Source organism: Thalassophryne amazonica, chromosome 17 (genome assembly GCF_902500255.1).
Source record: "Thalassophryne amazonica chromosome 17, fThaAma1.1, whole genome shotgun sequence".
Classification (NCBI taxonomy): Eukaryota; Metazoa; Chordata; class Actinopteri; order Batrachoidiformes; family Batrachoididae; genus Thalassophryne; species Thalassophryne amazonica.
The window spans coordinates 45,185,161-45,205,026 of record NC_047119.1 but is presented as its reverse complement, the minus strand read 5'-3'; the positions used below and the strand labels follow the sequence as shown (position 1 = coordinate 45,205,026).

Genomic DNA, 19,866 nt, shown 5'->3' with positions numbered 1-19,866 from the left:
AAAGTGTTCATATTCAGCAATTCAGGTGTCTCTAAGAGGATGTCATTGAAAAATCTGTAATAATATCCATCACAGGGAACCCTGAAAGAGTTTACAGAGTTATAATGTTACAATGAGAAAAAGTGGACGATTCCACAAACAAACTTTTCTTCTTGCATTAAGTCTACAATAGTCAGCTTCAGATGCATATGGCCGACCTCTTAGCCCTGGTATGCTCTTTCAGAGGACAAAATTTGACATTGTATATTTTCCATATGATGTCTCAACTTAAAAACTTTGAATTAAATGCAGACAGATTTTTTTCACATGATAACCCAGATACAATTTGAGATGCAAGTCTCTGTATTTTTCTAACCAATATCAGGGATTTTTCTAGGAAAATTTAGCAAGGGGGCGACACCAGATGCAAGGGTGCAGGCACTTTGACATACTGGGAGTGACACAGGCTATTGAGTACTTTAGTACTAGTAGCAGCAGCAGTGGTGGTAGTAGTTAAGTGGAGAGACACTTTTTGTGGTGCAGAATTGAGCCAAACTTGGCTCATGTGCAGTACCCTCCAAAAGTATTGGGACCCTTGGTATTTCACATTTTAATTTGTTTATGCCATTTCAAATACAAAAAGTAAATCAGGCTTCTCAATATAAAAAATTCTAAAATTGTCTTCATTCAACTCAAACTCAAAGGAAATCTCTACAACTTGATATAAATTAGTTAAAAATATAAAAGCCAAGGTGATGGGTTGCATAACTAATGAGCCCCTTTGGTACAATATGTGTAAATAATCAGTTTTATTGCCAGTTTTCTTCAAACAAGTCAGGGGATGGATACATGAACATTTCCAAGTCACTGAATATGACTTGGACTTTATTTACATCAATTATTACATCTATTATAAATCTGCATGGAGTAGACAGTAGGGTTATGACAAATCTCAAATGTACTATTATGTTGGAGCGAGGCACATCAAGCACTGATAGTTCCTTTTTCCAGTGAGTACAGAAGCACTTCACAGCTTTGGGACACTTAAGTTTAGATATTGATGACAGCAGGTCTTCATAATCTATCTCTTAATAGTGTTGGTTAGAAAACCAGGCCCACGACCATGTAGTTGCAATGAAATCACAAGTTACCCTCAGCTGTTCTCGCCAATTGTAAGAAGGAAAAATGCAATAAGTGCAAAAATTCCTCATGAGTTCAACCTGGCACTGTGAAGTGATGGCAGCTTGTGCCATTTGATGCGAGGCCATTTTTCCTCCATTTTGTAAAACTTGTATGATTCACAAAGCTCAAAAGGGAATTTAAAATCATTTCTCCAGTCAAGGTTCTCATACTCTGGTATCACTTCTGTGTCCATGTAAGCATTTTGCAAATCATCATACTGTTCCAAAATCTCATCAATAAACTCATAGTTAATGTTAGATGACTCTGACCGTATAGGAAAAAAGAAGTCCAACACATGTCCAAGAACAAGATCAAGAATGTGGTGTTGGCAGCCGATGTATTGAGGTTCATCGAATACCTTGTCTCGAAATGTTCTCTGAAGCCTGGCTACAACACCATTTTTGCGACCAGTATTGACTGCTGTTGTGTCAGAGATGATCATCTGTTATCAATTTTATGTATTTTACCTTTATTTTTTATTTCTTTTAATTATTGTTTTTAATATATTTTAGCAATATTTATTTGTATATATTTTCTTGTTATTTCTTGATACTTGCTAATTCTTTTCTTGTTATGTTATTTTTAAATAGTATTGTGTAAACTCGTGTATTTTTAAAAGTGATGTGGTGCTAGGTGCGGGAGGTTTTTCATGATCCAATGAAATAAACTTCAAAAAACTGATCTATGGGTAAAAGTTCATGAAATGCAACATCAGGAAAATGAAAGTTTTGAAAAGGTTTTGTAGTCATAACCCTAGTAGACAGTTCTCAAAAAGTGAGGGACTGTGCAAGAAGAAGAGTGAGGAAAACCACCAAGACACCCAGAAGAAGTTATAGGCTTCTGTGGCCGTGACTGGAGAAATAACGCATAGTGCATGTTTGTATTTTTTTTTTTTTTTTAAACACACGCTATTTGTTACACACACACACAAAGCTAAAGCTAACATTCCATATATTTTTTCAATGTAGTTGTGGTTTACCTTCAGTGTTTTCCCCTGAAACACTGTGTGAGCTCTCGGTCCGTTCAGCATCTGTACTTTCTTGGTCCATTAAAATAATAATAGCTTTGTATTCTTAGTTTTCTACTTTTCAACTGCAGCTTGGACGCATTTCCAACGTAATGCGCATACTGTCAGTAAACGCAGGGGCAACCACAGTGTCGGTTGTTACGTATTAATGTAACACAACTTTAAACAGGATTTTAAGTTACATCGTGTATTTCGTATTTGTTGTGTCGCTAAACTACTCCGACTAACCATAAAGCTGTTTTCAGGCGTTACTAGGTAACGATCGCGCAATGGCTGCTGGTTATTGTAGTTCTACAGACAAATAGTTGCGACAGCGCTGTCGCACCAATTTCTTTTTACGGAAGCGAATCGTGCCGTAAAGCATTGTTGGTGGTTAAAGAAGAACACATGGGCCAGAGCTACTGTAACGGCGCGTTAACAACTTAAAACGTAAGAAACTAACGATTAATATAATTAAGGCAAAGCCTTGGACCGAGCATCGACGTAGGTTGGTGTAAATATATCGTGTCGATTGTATGTGATACACAGTCTCGAGATGAAGGTATTTTAGGCTTCATGAAAGCATGAAAATATCGTTGCTAAGTAGAATATCAAGAACAGAAACTTAAGTATTCTCGGTGATCAATCGATTTATTGAATGGTCAATGTAATTTACAACAATAATATAAATCAATACATTTTTGATGTGACACTGATAATTTGACCAGACAGCATATTATACAAATAATGAATGTTTATAAGTTCAATGGTATGAATATTTCATGAGGTAAAAGATTCTACCATTCAATGAGGTGATGCCGAGTTGAATGGTAGGTTCCATCTTTCACTGAATTAAATATTCATTCCATTGAAAGAAAAAAAAACATTCATATTTTATATAATGGCTAAAACAGATCATTGTCGTTTGATGTTTTATTAATTTATAAACAACAGAAAAGGGACCTCACATTTTGGTGCGTCACTGGTGCTTTGACTATCAACAGTCCAACACAAACTTTAAATAGGAGTCCAAATCAAATTGTTTCTCAGTCAACTTGTGAAAAACAATTCTGACGACATAGTCTGTGATGCTGTTGTTATGCTGAATTCAGTAGAGACTGCCGTTTGCCTTCCTCACTCCAGCGAATAATCGAGTCAGAAATTTGTCCAGCTTTTCATCCTAACTTCATCCTGTTCATCCTAACAGCTCTTCATGCCCCCAGACAGCTTACAGTGTATGCTGCTTCATTAATAAAGGCCTAAAATTACATTGAGTTAAGTATCCTGGAGCTCTTTGCTGTGGTGCACAATAGGCCTAGGTAAAATATCCTGTTCTCTACCTAAAAAAGTATGAAAACAAAATGCTGTATGTTGAAAAATGACATGACCAGGATATGAATTGTTTTCACCCATGACACAGAATGTAGAAAAAGAGCAACTTAGGTTTGCTACGGCAGATTTTAATTATAATCAGCATATATTAACGATTCTTTAATAAACAAGGAAAATTTGTGTCCTGTTGTGATTTTTTTTTCCATTGTGGGCTAACTTACAAAAGGTAATGTGATATTACAGTTTTTAACTTTTTACCTGGCCTTTGTAAGTCAGTCATCAGGGGATATGAGGGGTTTTATTTTTTCTTTTAGTTGATATAATTGTTCAGATGAAGCCATAAATTGTTTTTTGTTTTTGCCTTTACATTAATTAGAAACTTCAAATACCTTGAGTTTGAGTGATTGACGTGTCCTCTCGGCACCCAGGTCTTGGTGGCTCCTGAAAACTTACGTGAACGAATTATTTCAATTTTGAAGACTGCTCAGGAAGTGAATTTCAACAAAATATTTATTGAAATGGGCGGGGACACCGGCAGTCACAAATTAGTCGCAACAAAAGTCAAATAAATTTGAGTCATAGAAATAAATTGCTGGTCAGGTTGTGAATAGTTCAACAAAATATGTATTGGAATGTGTGGGGACACCGGTGATTGCAACAAAAGTCAAATAAATTTGATTCAGAGTAATAAATTGGTAGGAAACATGGCCTAGAATAAAATATTAATAATTCTGTATGTTATTTTCACACAACACGAATATTCTGCCTCTGATTGAAAGAATATAATAGATTCTTGATTAATTTTGATGTTGTCATAGACAACAGAAATCTGAGTGGCATGCTAAGTGGTCAATTTTGTCACTAAGCACTACTTTGAAATCTGAGACGTGTTTTCGGTCTATTCTTCCCCCATACTATTTTAGATCACATTGTGACCATACAAAATGGTGGCGCCATTCGGTTCTGCTTTTTATTATTAATTACTAATTCCCAGGATAAGTGAAATCTTGGGAAGAATCCACAAAAAAGAAATTGGAATTTCTGTAACGCAGTTATTTGAAACCAAAACAGTTAATGAGTTTTGAAACAGTTTCTGAAACATAGTTAAAACTGTTTATCTTTGTTGTTGTATAACATTTTAAAACCACATTGAAGCAGATCTTTTTTTAATTTAACCAGATTAAATTCAGTTCCATAAATCTTTGAAATATTTATTATGAAAATAATTAAACCAGTGTAGTGACTTTTCAGTGTTTCACATTCTGTGACAAATCTAAGAGATGTGGTTAAAACAAGTTTAGAAAATTTTTTTTTTGTGGAACATCATAAAACTTTAGCTGAATGCACTCAGGTTGATTTACAGGAAACACAGCCGTCACCTGTTGGATTTATCATGTGATATTCCTGAAGGACAAACAGCCCTTTTGTTCCAACTTCAATATTTCCCCCTTTTGCCATGTTATATCTTTGTCAAAATCTGTGTAAAAATATCTTTTAGTTTTGTACCGTGGTTGGTCAAAGAAAATTTTAAACTTCACATTGATTGTTTATAGAATAGTTGACATGCTGTCGTGAAAATGTGAATTGTTGTCCAGGTTTCTAACTGTCCGTCTCAACGTTGCCAACCTTGTCTTTTCTCTGTTAGGATGGAAGCTAAACCAAAAAAACCCTTTTCGCCCAAAGGTGGAAAGAAGCTGACCCATAAAGGAAAAGGTACAAATGTTTAGCATTAAACATGCACAGATGGTCTTTTTCAACACTTGTCACTGAGATGTTTCACTCTGTCCAGATGCTTTAGGGGCCAAACTTGGTGGCAAACCAGGTGGTAAAAAACCCTTCAAAGCCTTCACCAACAAAGACAGGAAGAGAAGTGGGGAAGGCAAGAAGAGCAATAAATCAACTTTCTCCAAAGGTGGAACAGGGCTGAAAAATAGAAAAGTGCCACAAAATAGAAAGAAGTCAGAAGAAAGAGATCCAAGTGAAGGTGAGAGAACAGCATGATTCTTTTATACAATAAACCCATGCATGTTTTAACCTTTGAACTTGAATTTTGAACTGGTGTTGATCACTGTGTAAAGGATTGTAGGGACATTGACTGTGAGAACATCGGAGGGTTGGAGTAGACCACTTGGTTGTAATGGCTTTTAGCTTGCAGACCCTCATTTGATTCTGAGCGCATAATTCTTGGCTGTGTGCGGTTGTAACGTGCTACAAAAGTCAAAAAAGACTACAAAAGAGTCAGCCCTCACAGAACAAACATGTTGTACCTCCATCAAGTTACACCAAGCATCATCTTGTGTTGAATGTTTTGTAATATAAACTTAAAAATGTAAATATATAAATGAGCTAAATTGACCATAACCTTTGATTGTTGATATAATCCATATTCTATGAGCTAGCTCCGTGTGGGTTTAGTTCCATCATTCAGACATTGGACTGTTTCCATGTGTGTGACTTTCATTATAATAGCAACGGTTGTGGATTAGATGGCAAATGAGGAACGCAACACAGACACACAGATCGGGTCTGGTCACTTGCTGTATACAGTAGTGTTCAGAATAATAGTGCTATGTGACTAAAAGGTTTAATCCAGGTTTTGAGTATATTTCTTATTGTTACATGGGAAACAAGGTACCAGTAGATTCAGTAGATTCTCACAAATCCAACAAGACCAAGCATTCATGATATGCACACTTGTAAGGCTGTGAAATTGGGCTATTGGTTAAAAAAAAAAAGTAGAAAAGGGGGTGTTCACAGTAATAGTAGCATCTGCTGTTGATGCTACAAACTCAAAACTATTATGTTCAAACTGCTTTTTTAGCAATCCTGTGAATCATTAAACTAGTATTTAGTTGTATAACCACAGTTTTTCATGATTTCTTCACATCTGCGAGGCATTAATTTTGTTGGTTTGGAACCAAGATTTTGCTCATTTACTAGTGTGCTTGGGGTCATTGTCTTGTTGAAACACCCATTTCAAGGGCATGTCCTCTTCACCATAAGGCAACATGACCTCTTCAAGTATTTTGACATATCCAAACTGATCCATGATACCTGGTATGCGATATATAGGCCCAACACCATAGTAGGAGAAACATGCCCATATCATGATGCTTGCACCACCATGCTTCACTGTCTTCACTGTGAACTGTGGCTTGAATTCAGAGTTTGGGAGTCGTCTCACAAACGGTCTGCGGCCCTTGGACCCAAAAAGAACAATTTTACTCTCATCAGTCCACAAAATATTCCTCCATTTCTCTTTAAGCCAGTTGATGTGTTCTTTGGCAAATTGTAACCTCTGCTGATCAATGGGTGAGCCTTTGCCATTTTGGTTATTCTTCTATCCATTTTGATGGTTGTCTTCTGTTTTCTTCCACGCGTCTCTGTTTTTTTTTGTGTCCATTTTAAAGCATTGGAGATCATTGTAGATGAACAGCACCTGCGTATAAGTTTTCCCCTTGCCAGTCAACTTTTTAATCAAACTACACTGTTCTTCTGAACAATGTCTTGAACGCCTGATTTTCCTCAGGCTTTCAAAGAGAAAAGCATGTTCAACAGGTGCTGGCTTCATCCTTAAATAGAGGACACCTGATTCACACCTGTTTATTCCACAAAATTGACAAACTCACTGACTGAATGCCACACTACTATTATTGTGAACACCCTCTTTTCTACTTTTTTTTTTTATTAATAGCCCAATTTCATAGCCTTAACAGTGTGCATATCATGAATGCTTGGTCTTGTTGGATTTGTGAGAATCTACTGAATCTACTGGTACCTTGTTTCCCATGTAACAATAAGAAATATACTCAAAACCTGGATTAAACCTTTTAGTCACATAGCACTATTATTCTGAACACTACTGTATAATGCAGTGGTGTGAGTTTTCCGGGAACTCCTGGAAATCCGGGGTTTTACTTCCAAGGCTAGTTTCCAGGTTATTTTTGTTTTCCTGCCCCGCATCGGATTTAGCCTGTGGTCCAATTTCAGGATATTCGTATTTGTAAATCATTTGGAAATCTCTCTAATGAGACGACACAGTGGATATGAAGTCTCACATTTTCACGTGCTGAGCCAAGACCGAAAGATAAATCTAACGTGCCACTGCTCATCCACACAGCAGCAAATGTGAAATGCCGTTATAGATTTTACAATGAATTCCGCATTGTGTTGAATCTTCAAAACAAATTGATGGAAGCATTGTTCTGTTGCAGGGAGATGATTTAAAGTTTGTCAAGAATAAATTCAAATAGGCCGGGTTCGAGCAAAATGCTGGCCTAACTTTTTTAATCATCATTTATACGGAAAAGCTAATGCTGACCTTATGTCATGTTTTTGATGGAATTTGTTGTCATTTAAAGTTATTTCACACAAATCAAAACCTATCTTTGGTATGAATTTACTTCAAAATGTCTCCATGCAAACTGGATGTATTAGCCTGTTAAATCTGCTTTTTTTTTTTTTGGTTTCTTCTGTTATATGAGCGTGAAAAATTCATGTGTAGGGAAATATAAACATTTAACATGCTCATAGAAGTCAAATATTGATGTGAAAAACATTTGCGCGACATGTAAATTGTCAGTATCCCAGAAATGCTGACATCAGCACTGGATGGAAAAATCCGTGTTATTACTCATACTCATCTTCAGCCACTTTTCGGTGGCTTAGTGGTTAGCACTGTTGCCTCCCAGCGAGAAGGTCATAGGTCCAATTCCTGCCTGTGGCCTTTCTGTGTGGAGTTTGCATGTTGTCTCCTTGTTTGCGTGGGTTTTTTTCCGGGTGCTCCGGTTTCCTCCCACATCCAAAGACATGCGGGTTAGGTGGATTGGAATCTTTAAATTGTCTGTAGGTGTGCGAGTGGGTGTGAATGTGTTTGTTTGTGGCCCTGTGACAGACTGGCATTCTGTCCTGGGTGTACCCCGCCTCGCGCTCTATGACTGCTGGGATAGGCTCCAGCCCCCCGTGACCCTTAATTGGACTAAGCAGTCCATGTTATGACATTTCCCATTTATATAAGTGAATAAAAATTTAAACACAAATCAGTGTTCCTGAGAACTAAACGAGCACGGTGCTGTAGTTACTCTTTAAAGAACCTTTGTTTTATTTAAAAACATAGCAGCAGGTGTGAGTTTTCAGAGACGACAGGTGAGCTAGACTCTCAGGACATTAAACCTGATGAAGGTCTCCTCTGCAGCTTTGACCTCTTGGTGGAGTTCTTGGAGGCACTTTCCTCATATCTGATGACTGATGAGGAGAACGGTCAATAGGTTTAGAGCCTTTATCATCTTCTTCCTGTGTGTCGTTTTCTTGGAGTCATCCAGAAAATGTGAAAACCTTTTCAGAGAAGGTGGGTGTGTTTGTGTTCTTAGGTCCTGCAGCAAAAAAGATGAAGAAAGGTGAGTTCAAATCAAAGGAGGAGCTGAAGAAGAACAGACAGCAGCGGAAGAAGGACCTGAAGAAGAGCCGGCAGCAGGCGGAGCGGAAGGACATGTTTCAGATCATCTGTCAGTCCAAACAAGTGTGGGGAACCCTCAGGAGGTACTCTCACACACGGAGGGGGAAAGTTCTTCATCCACAGGCGCCACCATCTCATAACAGAGGCACAGATCCATATTATAGAGTTTATAATGACATGTTGAAGGATTGCAGCTTTGTTCTTTGATGCTTTTCTCTGCACACTGATTAGTGGTCTGTCATACATTAGGCTTTACAGTTTGTGTGTCTGTGTGTGTGTGTGTAGGAAAAACTGCGACGGTGACTTAAAGAAGAAACTGTTGAAGGAGCTTCACGATTTGATCCGCGGTAAAATCAAACAGGTCAGTTGACTTTCTCTTTATTCTTCTTTACTCTTCATTCATTTGAAATGTTACACCGAGTCTATGACCTTGTTGCGATCGAAAAATGGCCTCTGTGTTGGGGTTTGGTCAGAGCTGGGTAATTGAATGATTTCCCCCTCCATCTGCCTCCGTATTGTGGTGTGTGTGTCTGTGAGTATGTGTGTATGAGCGAGTGTTTTGCCCTCAGCTGCTGATCCATGTGTGCGTACATGCATGTCTGAGTCTGGTGCGAGTGTGTATGGTTCCTCTAGCATCTGTCTGTTGTGGGTGTCCTGTGTCTGTGGGTGTGCCTGTGCATGTTTGAGTCTGGTGCGTGTGCACATGTAGGGCAGTCACAATTATTACAATATTTGCCAATCGCGATTATTTTCATATTCACGAATATTTTTCATAATTACGATTATTTTATCCACAAAGTTGCATAAAACGACTCAGAATCTGATGTCATCATGTTGCAGCTGCAGCCGCAAGCAGCCTCGCTTCCTCACTTACTCTGTTTAGCCTCTCTTCTTGGTCGGATGGTTAGCAAGGCTCGGATAATAACACGGAGAGTGAGGAGGTTCTGGTTCCAAAGCCATGTATCACGACACTGCTGTGGATCGAAATCGTCAACAACTAATTTAGTGGTTGACGAGTCATTTATTTTATTTAAGTCTTTGATTTTCCCAAAAATTCATAGTTTTAGGCAGCGAGCCATCCTGCCGTCATTTGTACGTTCAAATTTTGAATAAGACGGCCGATTAAAACAGTGGCCGTCTTATTCAAAGCCGTTTAAAATGCGCAGTTTACCGAAGGAACTGTGTGTGTGTGTGTGTGCGTGCGCGTGCGCACGCGTGGAGTCAACTCCCTGCAGACTGAGAGGGAGGAGGGAGATTCCTGAACGGAGGCACGAGACGTTACATTCTGCTGACAACCATCAGTGCACATGAGACAGTGAGTGCAGAGCAGAGAGAGAGGATTTTAACCCGAGTGAACATGTTAAACAAAAAACAAACCGTGGAGCTGCCTCTCACTCTCTGTACTTTCTCTACACATGCGGTTCTGATGGCACCGTCCTGTTCACACCATGTGCGCGTCATATACTGAATTTATGAGATCATGCGATGAAATAAACCGTCATATATCCTTAAAATTTACTATATAAATGAACTGAGCAAAAATGACACATATACGGGTTAAAAAACCTGCTGCAGAAAAGCTGTGCAGTGATGTTCAGAGGCACAGATCACAAAAAGCTGAACTTTAACAGCTGTTATTTTCCAAACGTATGTATTTGTTCAGTGTTGAGCTTAATGTGGTGTTCAAGTACAAAACGTGACTAATGAGGAAAAAAGGATGACTTCATCACACTAGAATGAACTGGAGTCAGAATAAAAATACAAGCTGCTGATTTCTGTTCATTTTCAAAGTTATTAAGCTGCAGCTATATGTTTTAATTATTTCAAAGTGAGTTACCTCTTATTGTATTCTGATTTATTTATACAAAAAAATATGGGGAGTCTAATCAGCCTGCATTGTTCTGTTAAGTTTATATCAGTTTTCCTGCACGTCCAGGTGTTTTTTCCTTCTTTATACGAGTTTGGTGTTTGCATTTGCTCCACAAAGTTTTAAAACACAATAAAATGTTCACACTTTTATTTATAGCAGTTCTGTAATTTCAGAAATGCAACAGAAACAACCACAAATCAGAAAAAGTTGGGACTACATGTAAAATGAAGATTAAAAATAAAAATGCTGCACTATTCTCAGATTCTCCACTCACAGAAGCCAAACATTCTTCCCGAGTTGTGAAATTGTACTATGATAGTAGAATATAAAGAAGGGAAAAAAAGAAAAAAATAGACAATATAATCATCAATCGCAATTATTTGCCTGACAATTAATTGTCTCCCGAAATTCCTAATCATGAAGGCCCTATGCGCATGTGTTTGTACTGTCTGCGTGTGTGTGTATATGAGGGTTCCCCCATTGTCATGGCTACGCTGGTCAGCTGTGCGAGGGTCCTGGCTGTTGCGATCGTGTTTTGTTTGACCCGCTTATGTTCCGTCTATCTGTTTTTGCCACATGATCATTGTACTTATGCTCTGGTATTTGATGTTGCTATTGTTTTGTCTTGTACGGTTCTTTTGTTACTCATGACCTTATGATGGTTTTTATGATTATGGCTTTATTTTATATATTCTCCTTAGATGTCAGTTTTAGTCACTTTGTATTTCATTCAGTTAATCACTCTCATGGACCCCCACTGGGGTTGCAGGCTGGTCACAATGGGGTCTCCATGGTCAGAATAAAGATCCCTCTTGGTCGCCATCACTCCCCGCCCGTCTCCAGCAGGTGTGCGAGTGTATTGAACTGTTCAAAACACTCGCACAAGTTGTGTGACCGATTGACTGATACATGGGTCTCATAATCTGTCTCGATAAACTCTCACGTCTCAACTTACACGCAACTTGATCCTGTGGGTCGTAATTGACTCCCGGTTGATTCTGCATGGGGTTACGCGGATATTAACATTTTCCACTCGCACAATTCAGTCGCAGTACAAGCTTGGTGTAAATGCAAATAACAGATCCCCTTGGAGACCAGCCAAGACTTGTGAGAGTTGACAAAATATCATGATCTTGTAGGTCTTATACAGTTGCTGGTCATATAAATAGAATATCATGAAAAAGTTGATGTATTTCAGTAATTCCATTCAAAAAGTGAAACTTGTATATTCATTCATTAAACACAGACTGGTGTATTTCAAATGTTTATTTCTTTTAATTTTGATGACTATAACTGACAACTAATGAAAATCCCAAATTCAGTATCTCAGAAAATTACAATATTGTTCAAGACCAATACAAAAAAAGGATTTTTAGAAATGTTGGCCAACTGAAAAGTATGAACATGTACAGCACTCAGTATGTAGTTGGGGCTCCTTTTGCCTGAATTACTGCAGCAATGCGGCGTGGCATGGAGTCGATCAGTCTGTGGCACTGCTCAGGTGGTATGAGAGCCCAGGTTGCTCTGATAGTGGCCTTCAGCTCTTCTGCATTGTTGGGTCTGGCGTGTCGAGTCTTCCTCTTCACAATACCCCATAGATTTTCTACGGGGTTAAGGTCAGGCAAGAACAGGGATACCATGGTCCTTAGATCAGGTACTGGTAGCTTTGGCACTGTGTGCAGTTGTCAAATCCTGTTGGAAAATGAAATCTGCATCTCCATAAAGTTGGTCAGCAGCAGGAAGCATGAAGTGCTCTACAACTTCTTGGTAGACAGCTGCGTTGACCTTGGACCTCAGAAAACACAGTGGACCAACACCAGCAGAAAACACAGTGGACCAACACCAGCAGATGACATGGCACCCCAAACCACCACTGACTGTGGAAACTTTACACTGGACCTCAAGCAATGTGGATTTTGTGCCTCTCCTCTCTTCCTCCAGACTCTGGGACCTTGATTTCCAAAGGAAATGCAAAATTTACTTTTATCAGAAAACATAACTTTGGACCACTCAGCAGCAGTGCAGTCCTTTTTGTCTTTCGTCCAGGCAAGATGTCAAGTCAGCAGTCTTCTCCATGATTGTGTAGCCGACAGAACTAGACTGGGAGACCAGTTAAAAGCCTTTGCAGGTGTTTTGAGTTAATTAGCTGATTAGAGTGTGACACCAGATGTCTTCAATATTCAATCTTTTCACAATATTCTAATTTTCTGAGATACTGGATTTGGGGTTTTCATTAGTTGCCAGTTATAATCATCAAAATTAAAAGAAATAAACACTTGAAATATATCAGTCTGTGCGGAATGAATGTATACATTATACAAGTTTCACTTTTTGAATGGAATTACTGAAATAAATCAACTTTTTTTTAATGATATTCTAATTATATGACCAGCACCTGTATAAGTCTCAGTCCGGTGTAAATGGAGCATAACTTTCAAAGGTCATTCAGAGATCAGGGTCAGTGCATGTAGATGGGTGTTCTGTGCTTTAGAGGGGCTGGACCCTGTAATAATTCTAATCCAAAGATCGTGGTCTCATTTAGTCTTTGTTCTTAATTTAGAAAAATATCAAATTACTGAAGGCAGCGTTGGGAATTCTCCAGGACTGTCATAACGCTCTTCTGCTCAAAGCAATTAGGATTTACACAATTGACAAAACTATACCAGAGTTCCTGCAGATCTTTAAAAACTCTTAAAGGCATTAAATTTGTTAATCTAAAAATAAGACTTTAATTGGTATTACAGTGTCATGAATCAAACTTTCAAAAGTTTAAAAATGCCACGGGAATAAGATTTTATTCATGTTTTCTTTTGACATTGCACATGTGAAATGTCACCATAAATGTCATAAATTTTGTGTGTTGATTGAACGCCGCCCAGACTTTTGCCATATTTGACAGGGTATATGTAAGTCACAATTGATTTTATTTATTTTTAACTTTTTGGGGGGTTGTGTGACTTATACTCTGGTGCAACTTGTATGCTGGAAAAAAAAAATAGTTATATATAATTATTATTTATATTGAGCTTTCCCAGGAATCAAAGGAATCATCAAAATAAACTCCACTTATAAAAGAATAAATGGCAATAATAAAACATTCCAAAAAAAAAAAAACCCCAAACAAATTAAAGAGCTGCTAATACACTTAAAAAATTGCAACTTGTTAAAAAAAAATCTGTGCTTTTCAAAGGGCTTTTTTTGTTACAGCTGTGACAGAAGAATATACTGACAATACAAAGAAAATAAATTGCTGAGTGACTTGAGTTTCTAGTGGTGCCTGTTATTCTGGACCTTAGAAATAAAATTAATTTAGTTCATCCTTTGCATGTGCAAACAGTACATCTACATATTATCTCCTAGGTGGCGCTGTGAGCTCTGTCAAGTGCTACTTGTCTTTTGTCTGTAATACTGTTGTGCTGCCTGCAGATGGCGTTTGCTCACGATTCTGTTCGAGTCCTGCAGTGTTTCATTCAGTTTGGCAACAACGACCAAAGACAAGAAGTGTTTGAAGAACTCAAAGGTGAGCCGTCCAGTTTTTTGTCATGTGTCTGTCAGAACTGCTCGAACACAAAATCCATCCCAGAATGTTTGTTTTCCTCCTTCACATTGATCCAGGCTGTCCTGTGTAATGACACTGTACTGTATTGTAGACAAGTGCCATCTATTGGCTAGAAGTACTGCCTGCTAGTGTATTCAAGAAAAATGCAGAATCAATGTTTTATTTTTTTCTGTCTTGATTATTTGGGGGCATGGGTGGGGGTGGAGGAAGAAACCAGTTTTAGTTTATTCTGAGAATTTTTCTTTTTTAATGACTAAAATTTCTTGTGCATTTGGAGTTGCCCTTTTCTTTGCGTTGAAACGTTTTTGAATGTAACAGAAGCCCATTTCTCGTCCTGAGAACAGATGCTGAAGTACTATAATGATTTTTTGGTTTCATTTATTCTCATAAAATAATAAAATGTGCCAGTTAGAGTTTGAGGTAAAGTTTAACCGGGCGATGCCTTTGTGTGTCCCACAGATGACATCATCAGTTTATGTAAATCGCAGTATGGCAGACACGTAGTCAAAAAGCTGCTGATGTACGGGTGAGTCACTTTGAACAGCAGTTGTCCCCGCATCATTTTTTTGGAAGTCCACAGTTTGATCACCATTTACCAAATACAACAAACTACAGTTGGAATGAGTCATTCTTAATTGCCAACTGTTTTGCTAATCAATTATTTTGAGGTTCTTTTCTCCTTTCTGATGCAACACTAATTATTTTTGGGTTGTAGACAAAATAAAAATATATAGTTCAGTTTAATTTGTTTTTTCATACATGAGCATGTGTTTTAATCTCAGGCTTTGTGGCTTTATTTGCAGGAACAAGGAGCTGGTGGCAGCAGTGATAAAAACCCTGAAAGGTCACGTCCGTCCAATGCTTCGCCACGCCGCCGCCTCGGCCATCATTGAGTACGCCTACAACGACAAAGCAGTGCTCGCCCAGAGACTGATGCTCACTGAGGAGCTGTACGGAAACACCTTCACCGTCTGCAGGGTAACACATACAAACACTTTCTTGAGCTTTTAACTGAATCGATACAACAATTACATCTCTCTCTCTCTCTCTCTCTCTCTCTCTCTCTCTGCACCTGTGTGGAAGCAGCACATTAATAGGCAGAAGATCAAACGCATATGTCTTTTGTACAGAATAACAGCTTCAGTGTCAGCAATCGTAAAAGATGATAAAAAGGTCATTTGAATTTCTTTCATAATTTATTTTACAAAAATTATAAAAAGATGAATATATTATTTACACTACCAGTCAAACGTTTGCCTTGCGTGCTGAACATAAACTAAAACCATGTTTCTTTGTTGGTTAATGTCACTCTGTCCTTTCTGCTCTGTCACGTCAGCGGAGTCATTCAAGGCTTCATAGTTACACTTACGAGCAAAGAATTCTTGGTTAGGTCCATGGCACAACATCAGATGGTTACGATATTTTCTGGACTATATATTGCAGATTTATTTTTTACTAATTTGGGAGGTCCTGTGACTTGTATTTCAGAGCGACTCGTCTATGAAAAAAATATTGTATGGTCATCAGTGGCCACAAGATAGCATCTGATACACACATGACAAGCTGATCCTGTAAACTGTATGAATTACTGTGATTCACAGTCTGGAGCAGAAGGTGGGAGTAATGCACCATTAAGCTGGATGTCATTCACTATAAATCAAGAAGATGATAATCTGAATGAAATGTCTGTTTACTTAGAGAATGGATAAATTTAATAAATCATGTTCTCAAACTGAACAACGCTCTGGAATAAAAAAATAGGAAACAGCACTTTCATACTCTTCAGCACAACTTGAACCGATGTGACTAATACTCTGGTTTGACTGAAATCTAGAAGATAACAGTAATATCAGCATCGTTAAAACTCTGTGCCTAAATGTTTTATGTGTGAAGCGAAAAAATAAAATGTCAGTTTTAGCAGCAGAATGAACCGTGTTTATTTTATGGTGTGTTTGACAACCACTGTACTTTTATTTATTAATTTTTTTCCCCCATCCAGTCGTCAGTGTGTAACACCATCGAGAAAGTGCTGGAAGAAAATCCCGACAAGCTGAACAACATCATTGACGAGATGAAGCAGATCCTCACACCCATGGCTCAGAAGTAAGACAAGAAACACAAACACGTGCAGTCCAGTCGTGACTCGTCTGACCACAGTGTCTGTTTTGTTTCAGAGAACAAGTCATCAAACACTCGCTGGTCCACAAAGTCTTCCTCGATTTCTTCACGTTTGCACCTGACAAACAGAGAACGGTAAGGGGTTTCTTTTTTTTATGGATTGATGACATTGGACATTTTGAAGGTGGGTGGGACTTGGCAAAATGGAGAAAAAGGATAGATTTTTTTTTTTTTTTTTTTTTTTACATTTAGTTAATCCAGTCACACTTCACTGTTTGAGGGATGTCCTTCATAAATTCAAATCAATTAAATTCCTTTCTACCACAACAGCAGATGATTGCAGCATTATAGCAAGTGGAAACATGATTTTTTTTTTTACAACAAACATTCAAAGCTACTCTGAACCAATATGACAGGCATCACAGGTGGGAGGAGCCAGCTAAGCACAATGTGATGTCATCTAAAATACTTTAGGTGACATCACATTGGGGAGGGGAGGTGATGATCTAGTGGTTAAGGCGTTGGGCTTGAGACCAGAAGATCCTTGGTTCAAATCCCCGCCTGACTGGAAAATCACTAAGGGCTCTTGGGCAAGGTCTTTAATCCCCTATTGCTCCCAGTGTGTAGTGAGCGCCTTGTATGGCAGCACCCTCACATCGGGGTGAATGTCTGATGCAGATGGAAAAGCGTTATATAAATGCAGTCCATTTACCATTTACTTTACTGTTGTCAGGGAGAAGAGAAAATTATGTTTCATAACATTTATTTTTGGCGTTCTTATAAATCAGGGGTGCCCAACCTTTTTTGAACCGAGATCTACTTTTAACGTTGACAGTGTAACAAAATCTACCAAGCCATATCGAAAGCCATAGCGTAGCTGCAATTTTTTCTTGGCACAAAGATAAAGTTTTAACAGTAATAGTGCATTATTGAAGTAAATGTGTATGGTGCAAAGAATAAGTACAAGTAGGCCTAAGACCAGCCTGTAACAACACAACAAACACACAACTCAAATTACACAACGCCTAATTAAAGTCAGAAAAGTTGTTCCCTACCTTAGTGGGACTTCTGGCACTGAGAGGAGGCAAGAAGTAAGAAAGGCTAATCTAAAAGCTGCGCATATTCAGCACGATTTGAACATTTCAAAAATTCATAAAACCGTCCCAGAAATGACCTCTGCTGAGCCAAATAATGTCTGTGTGCAGCAGTTCTCCAGTTGCACACGGAATAACAAATAAATAAAAAATAAAATCCCAAACTTGGTCATCATCTTTAACAAAACCAGTCAATTGAAGTATTAATAGTCACAGTTTATCTCTGTATTACATTTATAAACTGTTACAGGAATGGCTCACCTGTGTTGCTTTTGTAAACATTACACAAAACAAATGCATTAAAAATAAATAAAAAAAAATCCCAAACATGGTCATAATCTTTAACAAAAGCAGTAAATCAGTTTAACTGAGCTAACGACTCACTATTTGCATTCACAAACAACAAATGCACGAAAAATAAATTAATAAAAATGCTGACTTTTGAACTGCTGACATACCGTTTTGTCCACTGTGTAACTTATTTCAGCTCTTTAAGCTGTTCTATTGCTTCAAAAACATTTTTTCTCATTTTTGTTTTTTCTCCTCTGCATTCTGCACCATAGAAGAAGAGCCCTCTTCTTCTTTTATGGTGTTTAACGGCAGCTGGCATCCTTATTGGTGCAGTGCTGCCACCTTCTGCATCAATCTGTTATAGCAGCACACTGTACATTACAGCACCAGTGTGATGCGATCAACTGGAACTCAGCTGGCGATCGACCAGTTGACCGCGGTCGTCTGGTTGGGCACGCCAGTTGTAAATATTTCAAGCATTGTAACTTTAAAATATTCTATGTGATTTATTGTCTCATTCAGGAAACAATGTTCAGATAAATAAACAGGTTGTGGTCATTTGGGTCAACCTGTTTGTTGTTTTTGGGCATGACAGGAAATGATTGAGTCGATCAGAGAGGCGGTGGTCTACATGGCTCACACGCACGACGGAGCGAGAGTGGCCATGAACTGCCTGTGGCACGGAACTGCTAAGGTGAGTCATGTGGCTCAGTGTACATGATGCCCCACCCTTTTTGTATGCTCTGAAAACTTTTTTTTCCTTCACATTTCAGGACAGAAAAGTCATCATCAAAACAATGAAGACCTACATGGTGAAGTTTGCAACGGTGAGTTCTCGGCTTCTTCGAGTGGAAACTAAACGCAGAACAACATTGAAATGAGTCGCACAGACAAAATCAGCAAACAGGATGCGGAGACGTTCTGCTGTCTGACCCGGTGTGGATTAAGCTTCTTAACAACCAGGGCAATAGTTACCCTAATCTCCATCACTGAGGCCAACTTCAGTCCAGATTCTGGATCAAGTTTCATTTCCTATAGACTTTGAAGGATTACTGTTAGCAGGATTACATCAAAACTACTGCACGAATTTTGACAAAATTTTCAACACAGATAAATATTAGACCATGGAAGACTCCATTAAATTTTGGAGGTGATCCAGATCCGGATTCTGGATCAAGTTTCACTTTATATAGTCTTTGAAGGATTACATCAAAACTACTTCACGGATTCTCACCAAATTTGCAGCCATGGAAGACCATTAAATTTTGGAGGGGATCTGGATCTGGATTCTGGATCAAGATTTTGCTTTATATACACATTGAAGGATTACATCAAAACTACATCACAGATTTTGATGAAATGTTCAACACAAATACATATTAGGCCATGGAAGAATCCATAAAATTTTGCAGGTGATCTGGATCCAGATTGGTGGACGTCAGAAATCTCTGATTGCTCTTGTTTATAAATGTAACAATTAAATTTTTTCTACCATTTTTCTAACATTTAAATTATTTCTAAACATTTTAGTTGTTGAAATTATTATTAAAAGTAGTAGTATGAAAAAATGTCTTCAAAAGGGGACCTTTAATCTAGGGGTGTTGTGGGGGGGGGCTGTGTCCCTCCTCCCCCACACCCCTTTCCATCTGGATTTGCCTCTTGTTGTTTGAGCAGGAAGAATGATTAACGTGTATTTATGCAGAAAGCACGACCAGATTGAAAGGAAGTAAGAAAGTTTTGTCTGCGTTTTTTACGTCATGTCATCCTCAGAGACTTTAAGGGCATTCAGGTGAAAAAAAGAGCGTTAGTATTTGTTGTTATCGCGTCACGGGTCTTCAGCTGTTTTTAGCAAAGATACTCAGATCTGCACAATTTTAAAGAAAAAAGCATCAAAATGTCTTAGTAAAGCTCAGTGCAGCTGTGCTACTGTCACAGCACTTTGAAAGACGACAACTGTTTTTTTTTTTCTTTTTTCAACTC

The 19,866-nt window shown here is 38.3% G+C and overlaps 2 protein-coding genes across 3 annotated transcripts in view; one reads left to right on the top strand and one right to left on the bottom strand.

The window, feature by feature from the left end:
- Window positions 1–2,280, bottom strand: part of LOC117529214 (cilia- and flagella-associated protein 44) — a 52,922-nt gene extending 50,642 nt beyond the window's left edge. The window contains 1 exon segment of the mRNA XM_034191934.1: window positions 2,141–2,280. Within this exon segment, the coding sequence (XP_034047825.1) occupies window positions 2,141–2,210 (70 nt within the window). The 5' untranslated portion in view covers window positions 2,211–2,280.
- Window positions 2,281–2,516: 236 nt separating this feature from the next.
- Window positions 2,517–19,866, top strand: part of pum3 (pumilio RNA-binding family member 3) — a 21,392-nt gene continuing 4,042 nt past the window's right edge. Inside the window, exons 1-13 of one of the 2 annotated variants that reach the window (XM_034191940.1) lie at window positions 2,569–2,629; window positions 2,661–2,675; window positions 5,145–5,212; window positions 5,289–5,483; window positions 8,869–9,037; window positions 9,240–9,315; window positions 14,251–14,344; window positions 14,843–14,909; window positions 15,187–15,361; window positions 16,383–16,486; window positions 16,558–16,636; window positions 18,482–18,580; window positions 18,660–18,713. In XM_034191940.1, coding sequence (XP_034047831.1) covers window positions 5,146–5,212; window positions 5,289–5,483; window positions 8,869–9,037; window positions 9,240–9,315; window positions 14,251–14,344; window positions 14,843–14,909; window positions 15,187–15,361; window positions 16,383–16,486; window positions 16,558–16,636; window positions 18,482–18,580; window positions 18,660–18,713 — 1,179 coding nt within the window. In that variant the 5' untranslated portion in view covers window positions 2,569–2,629; window positions 2,661–2,675; window position 5,145. Of the gene's footprint in view, window positions 2,630–2,660; window positions 2,676–5,144; window positions 5,213–5,288; window positions 5,484–8,868; window positions 9,038–9,239; window positions 9,316–14,250; window positions 14,345–14,842; window positions 14,910–15,186; window positions 15,362–16,382; window positions 16,487–16,557; window positions 16,637–18,481; window positions 18,581–18,659; window positions 18,714–19,866 lie in introns of both variants that reach the window. The other variant, XM_034191939.1, reaches the window with a different exon arrangement.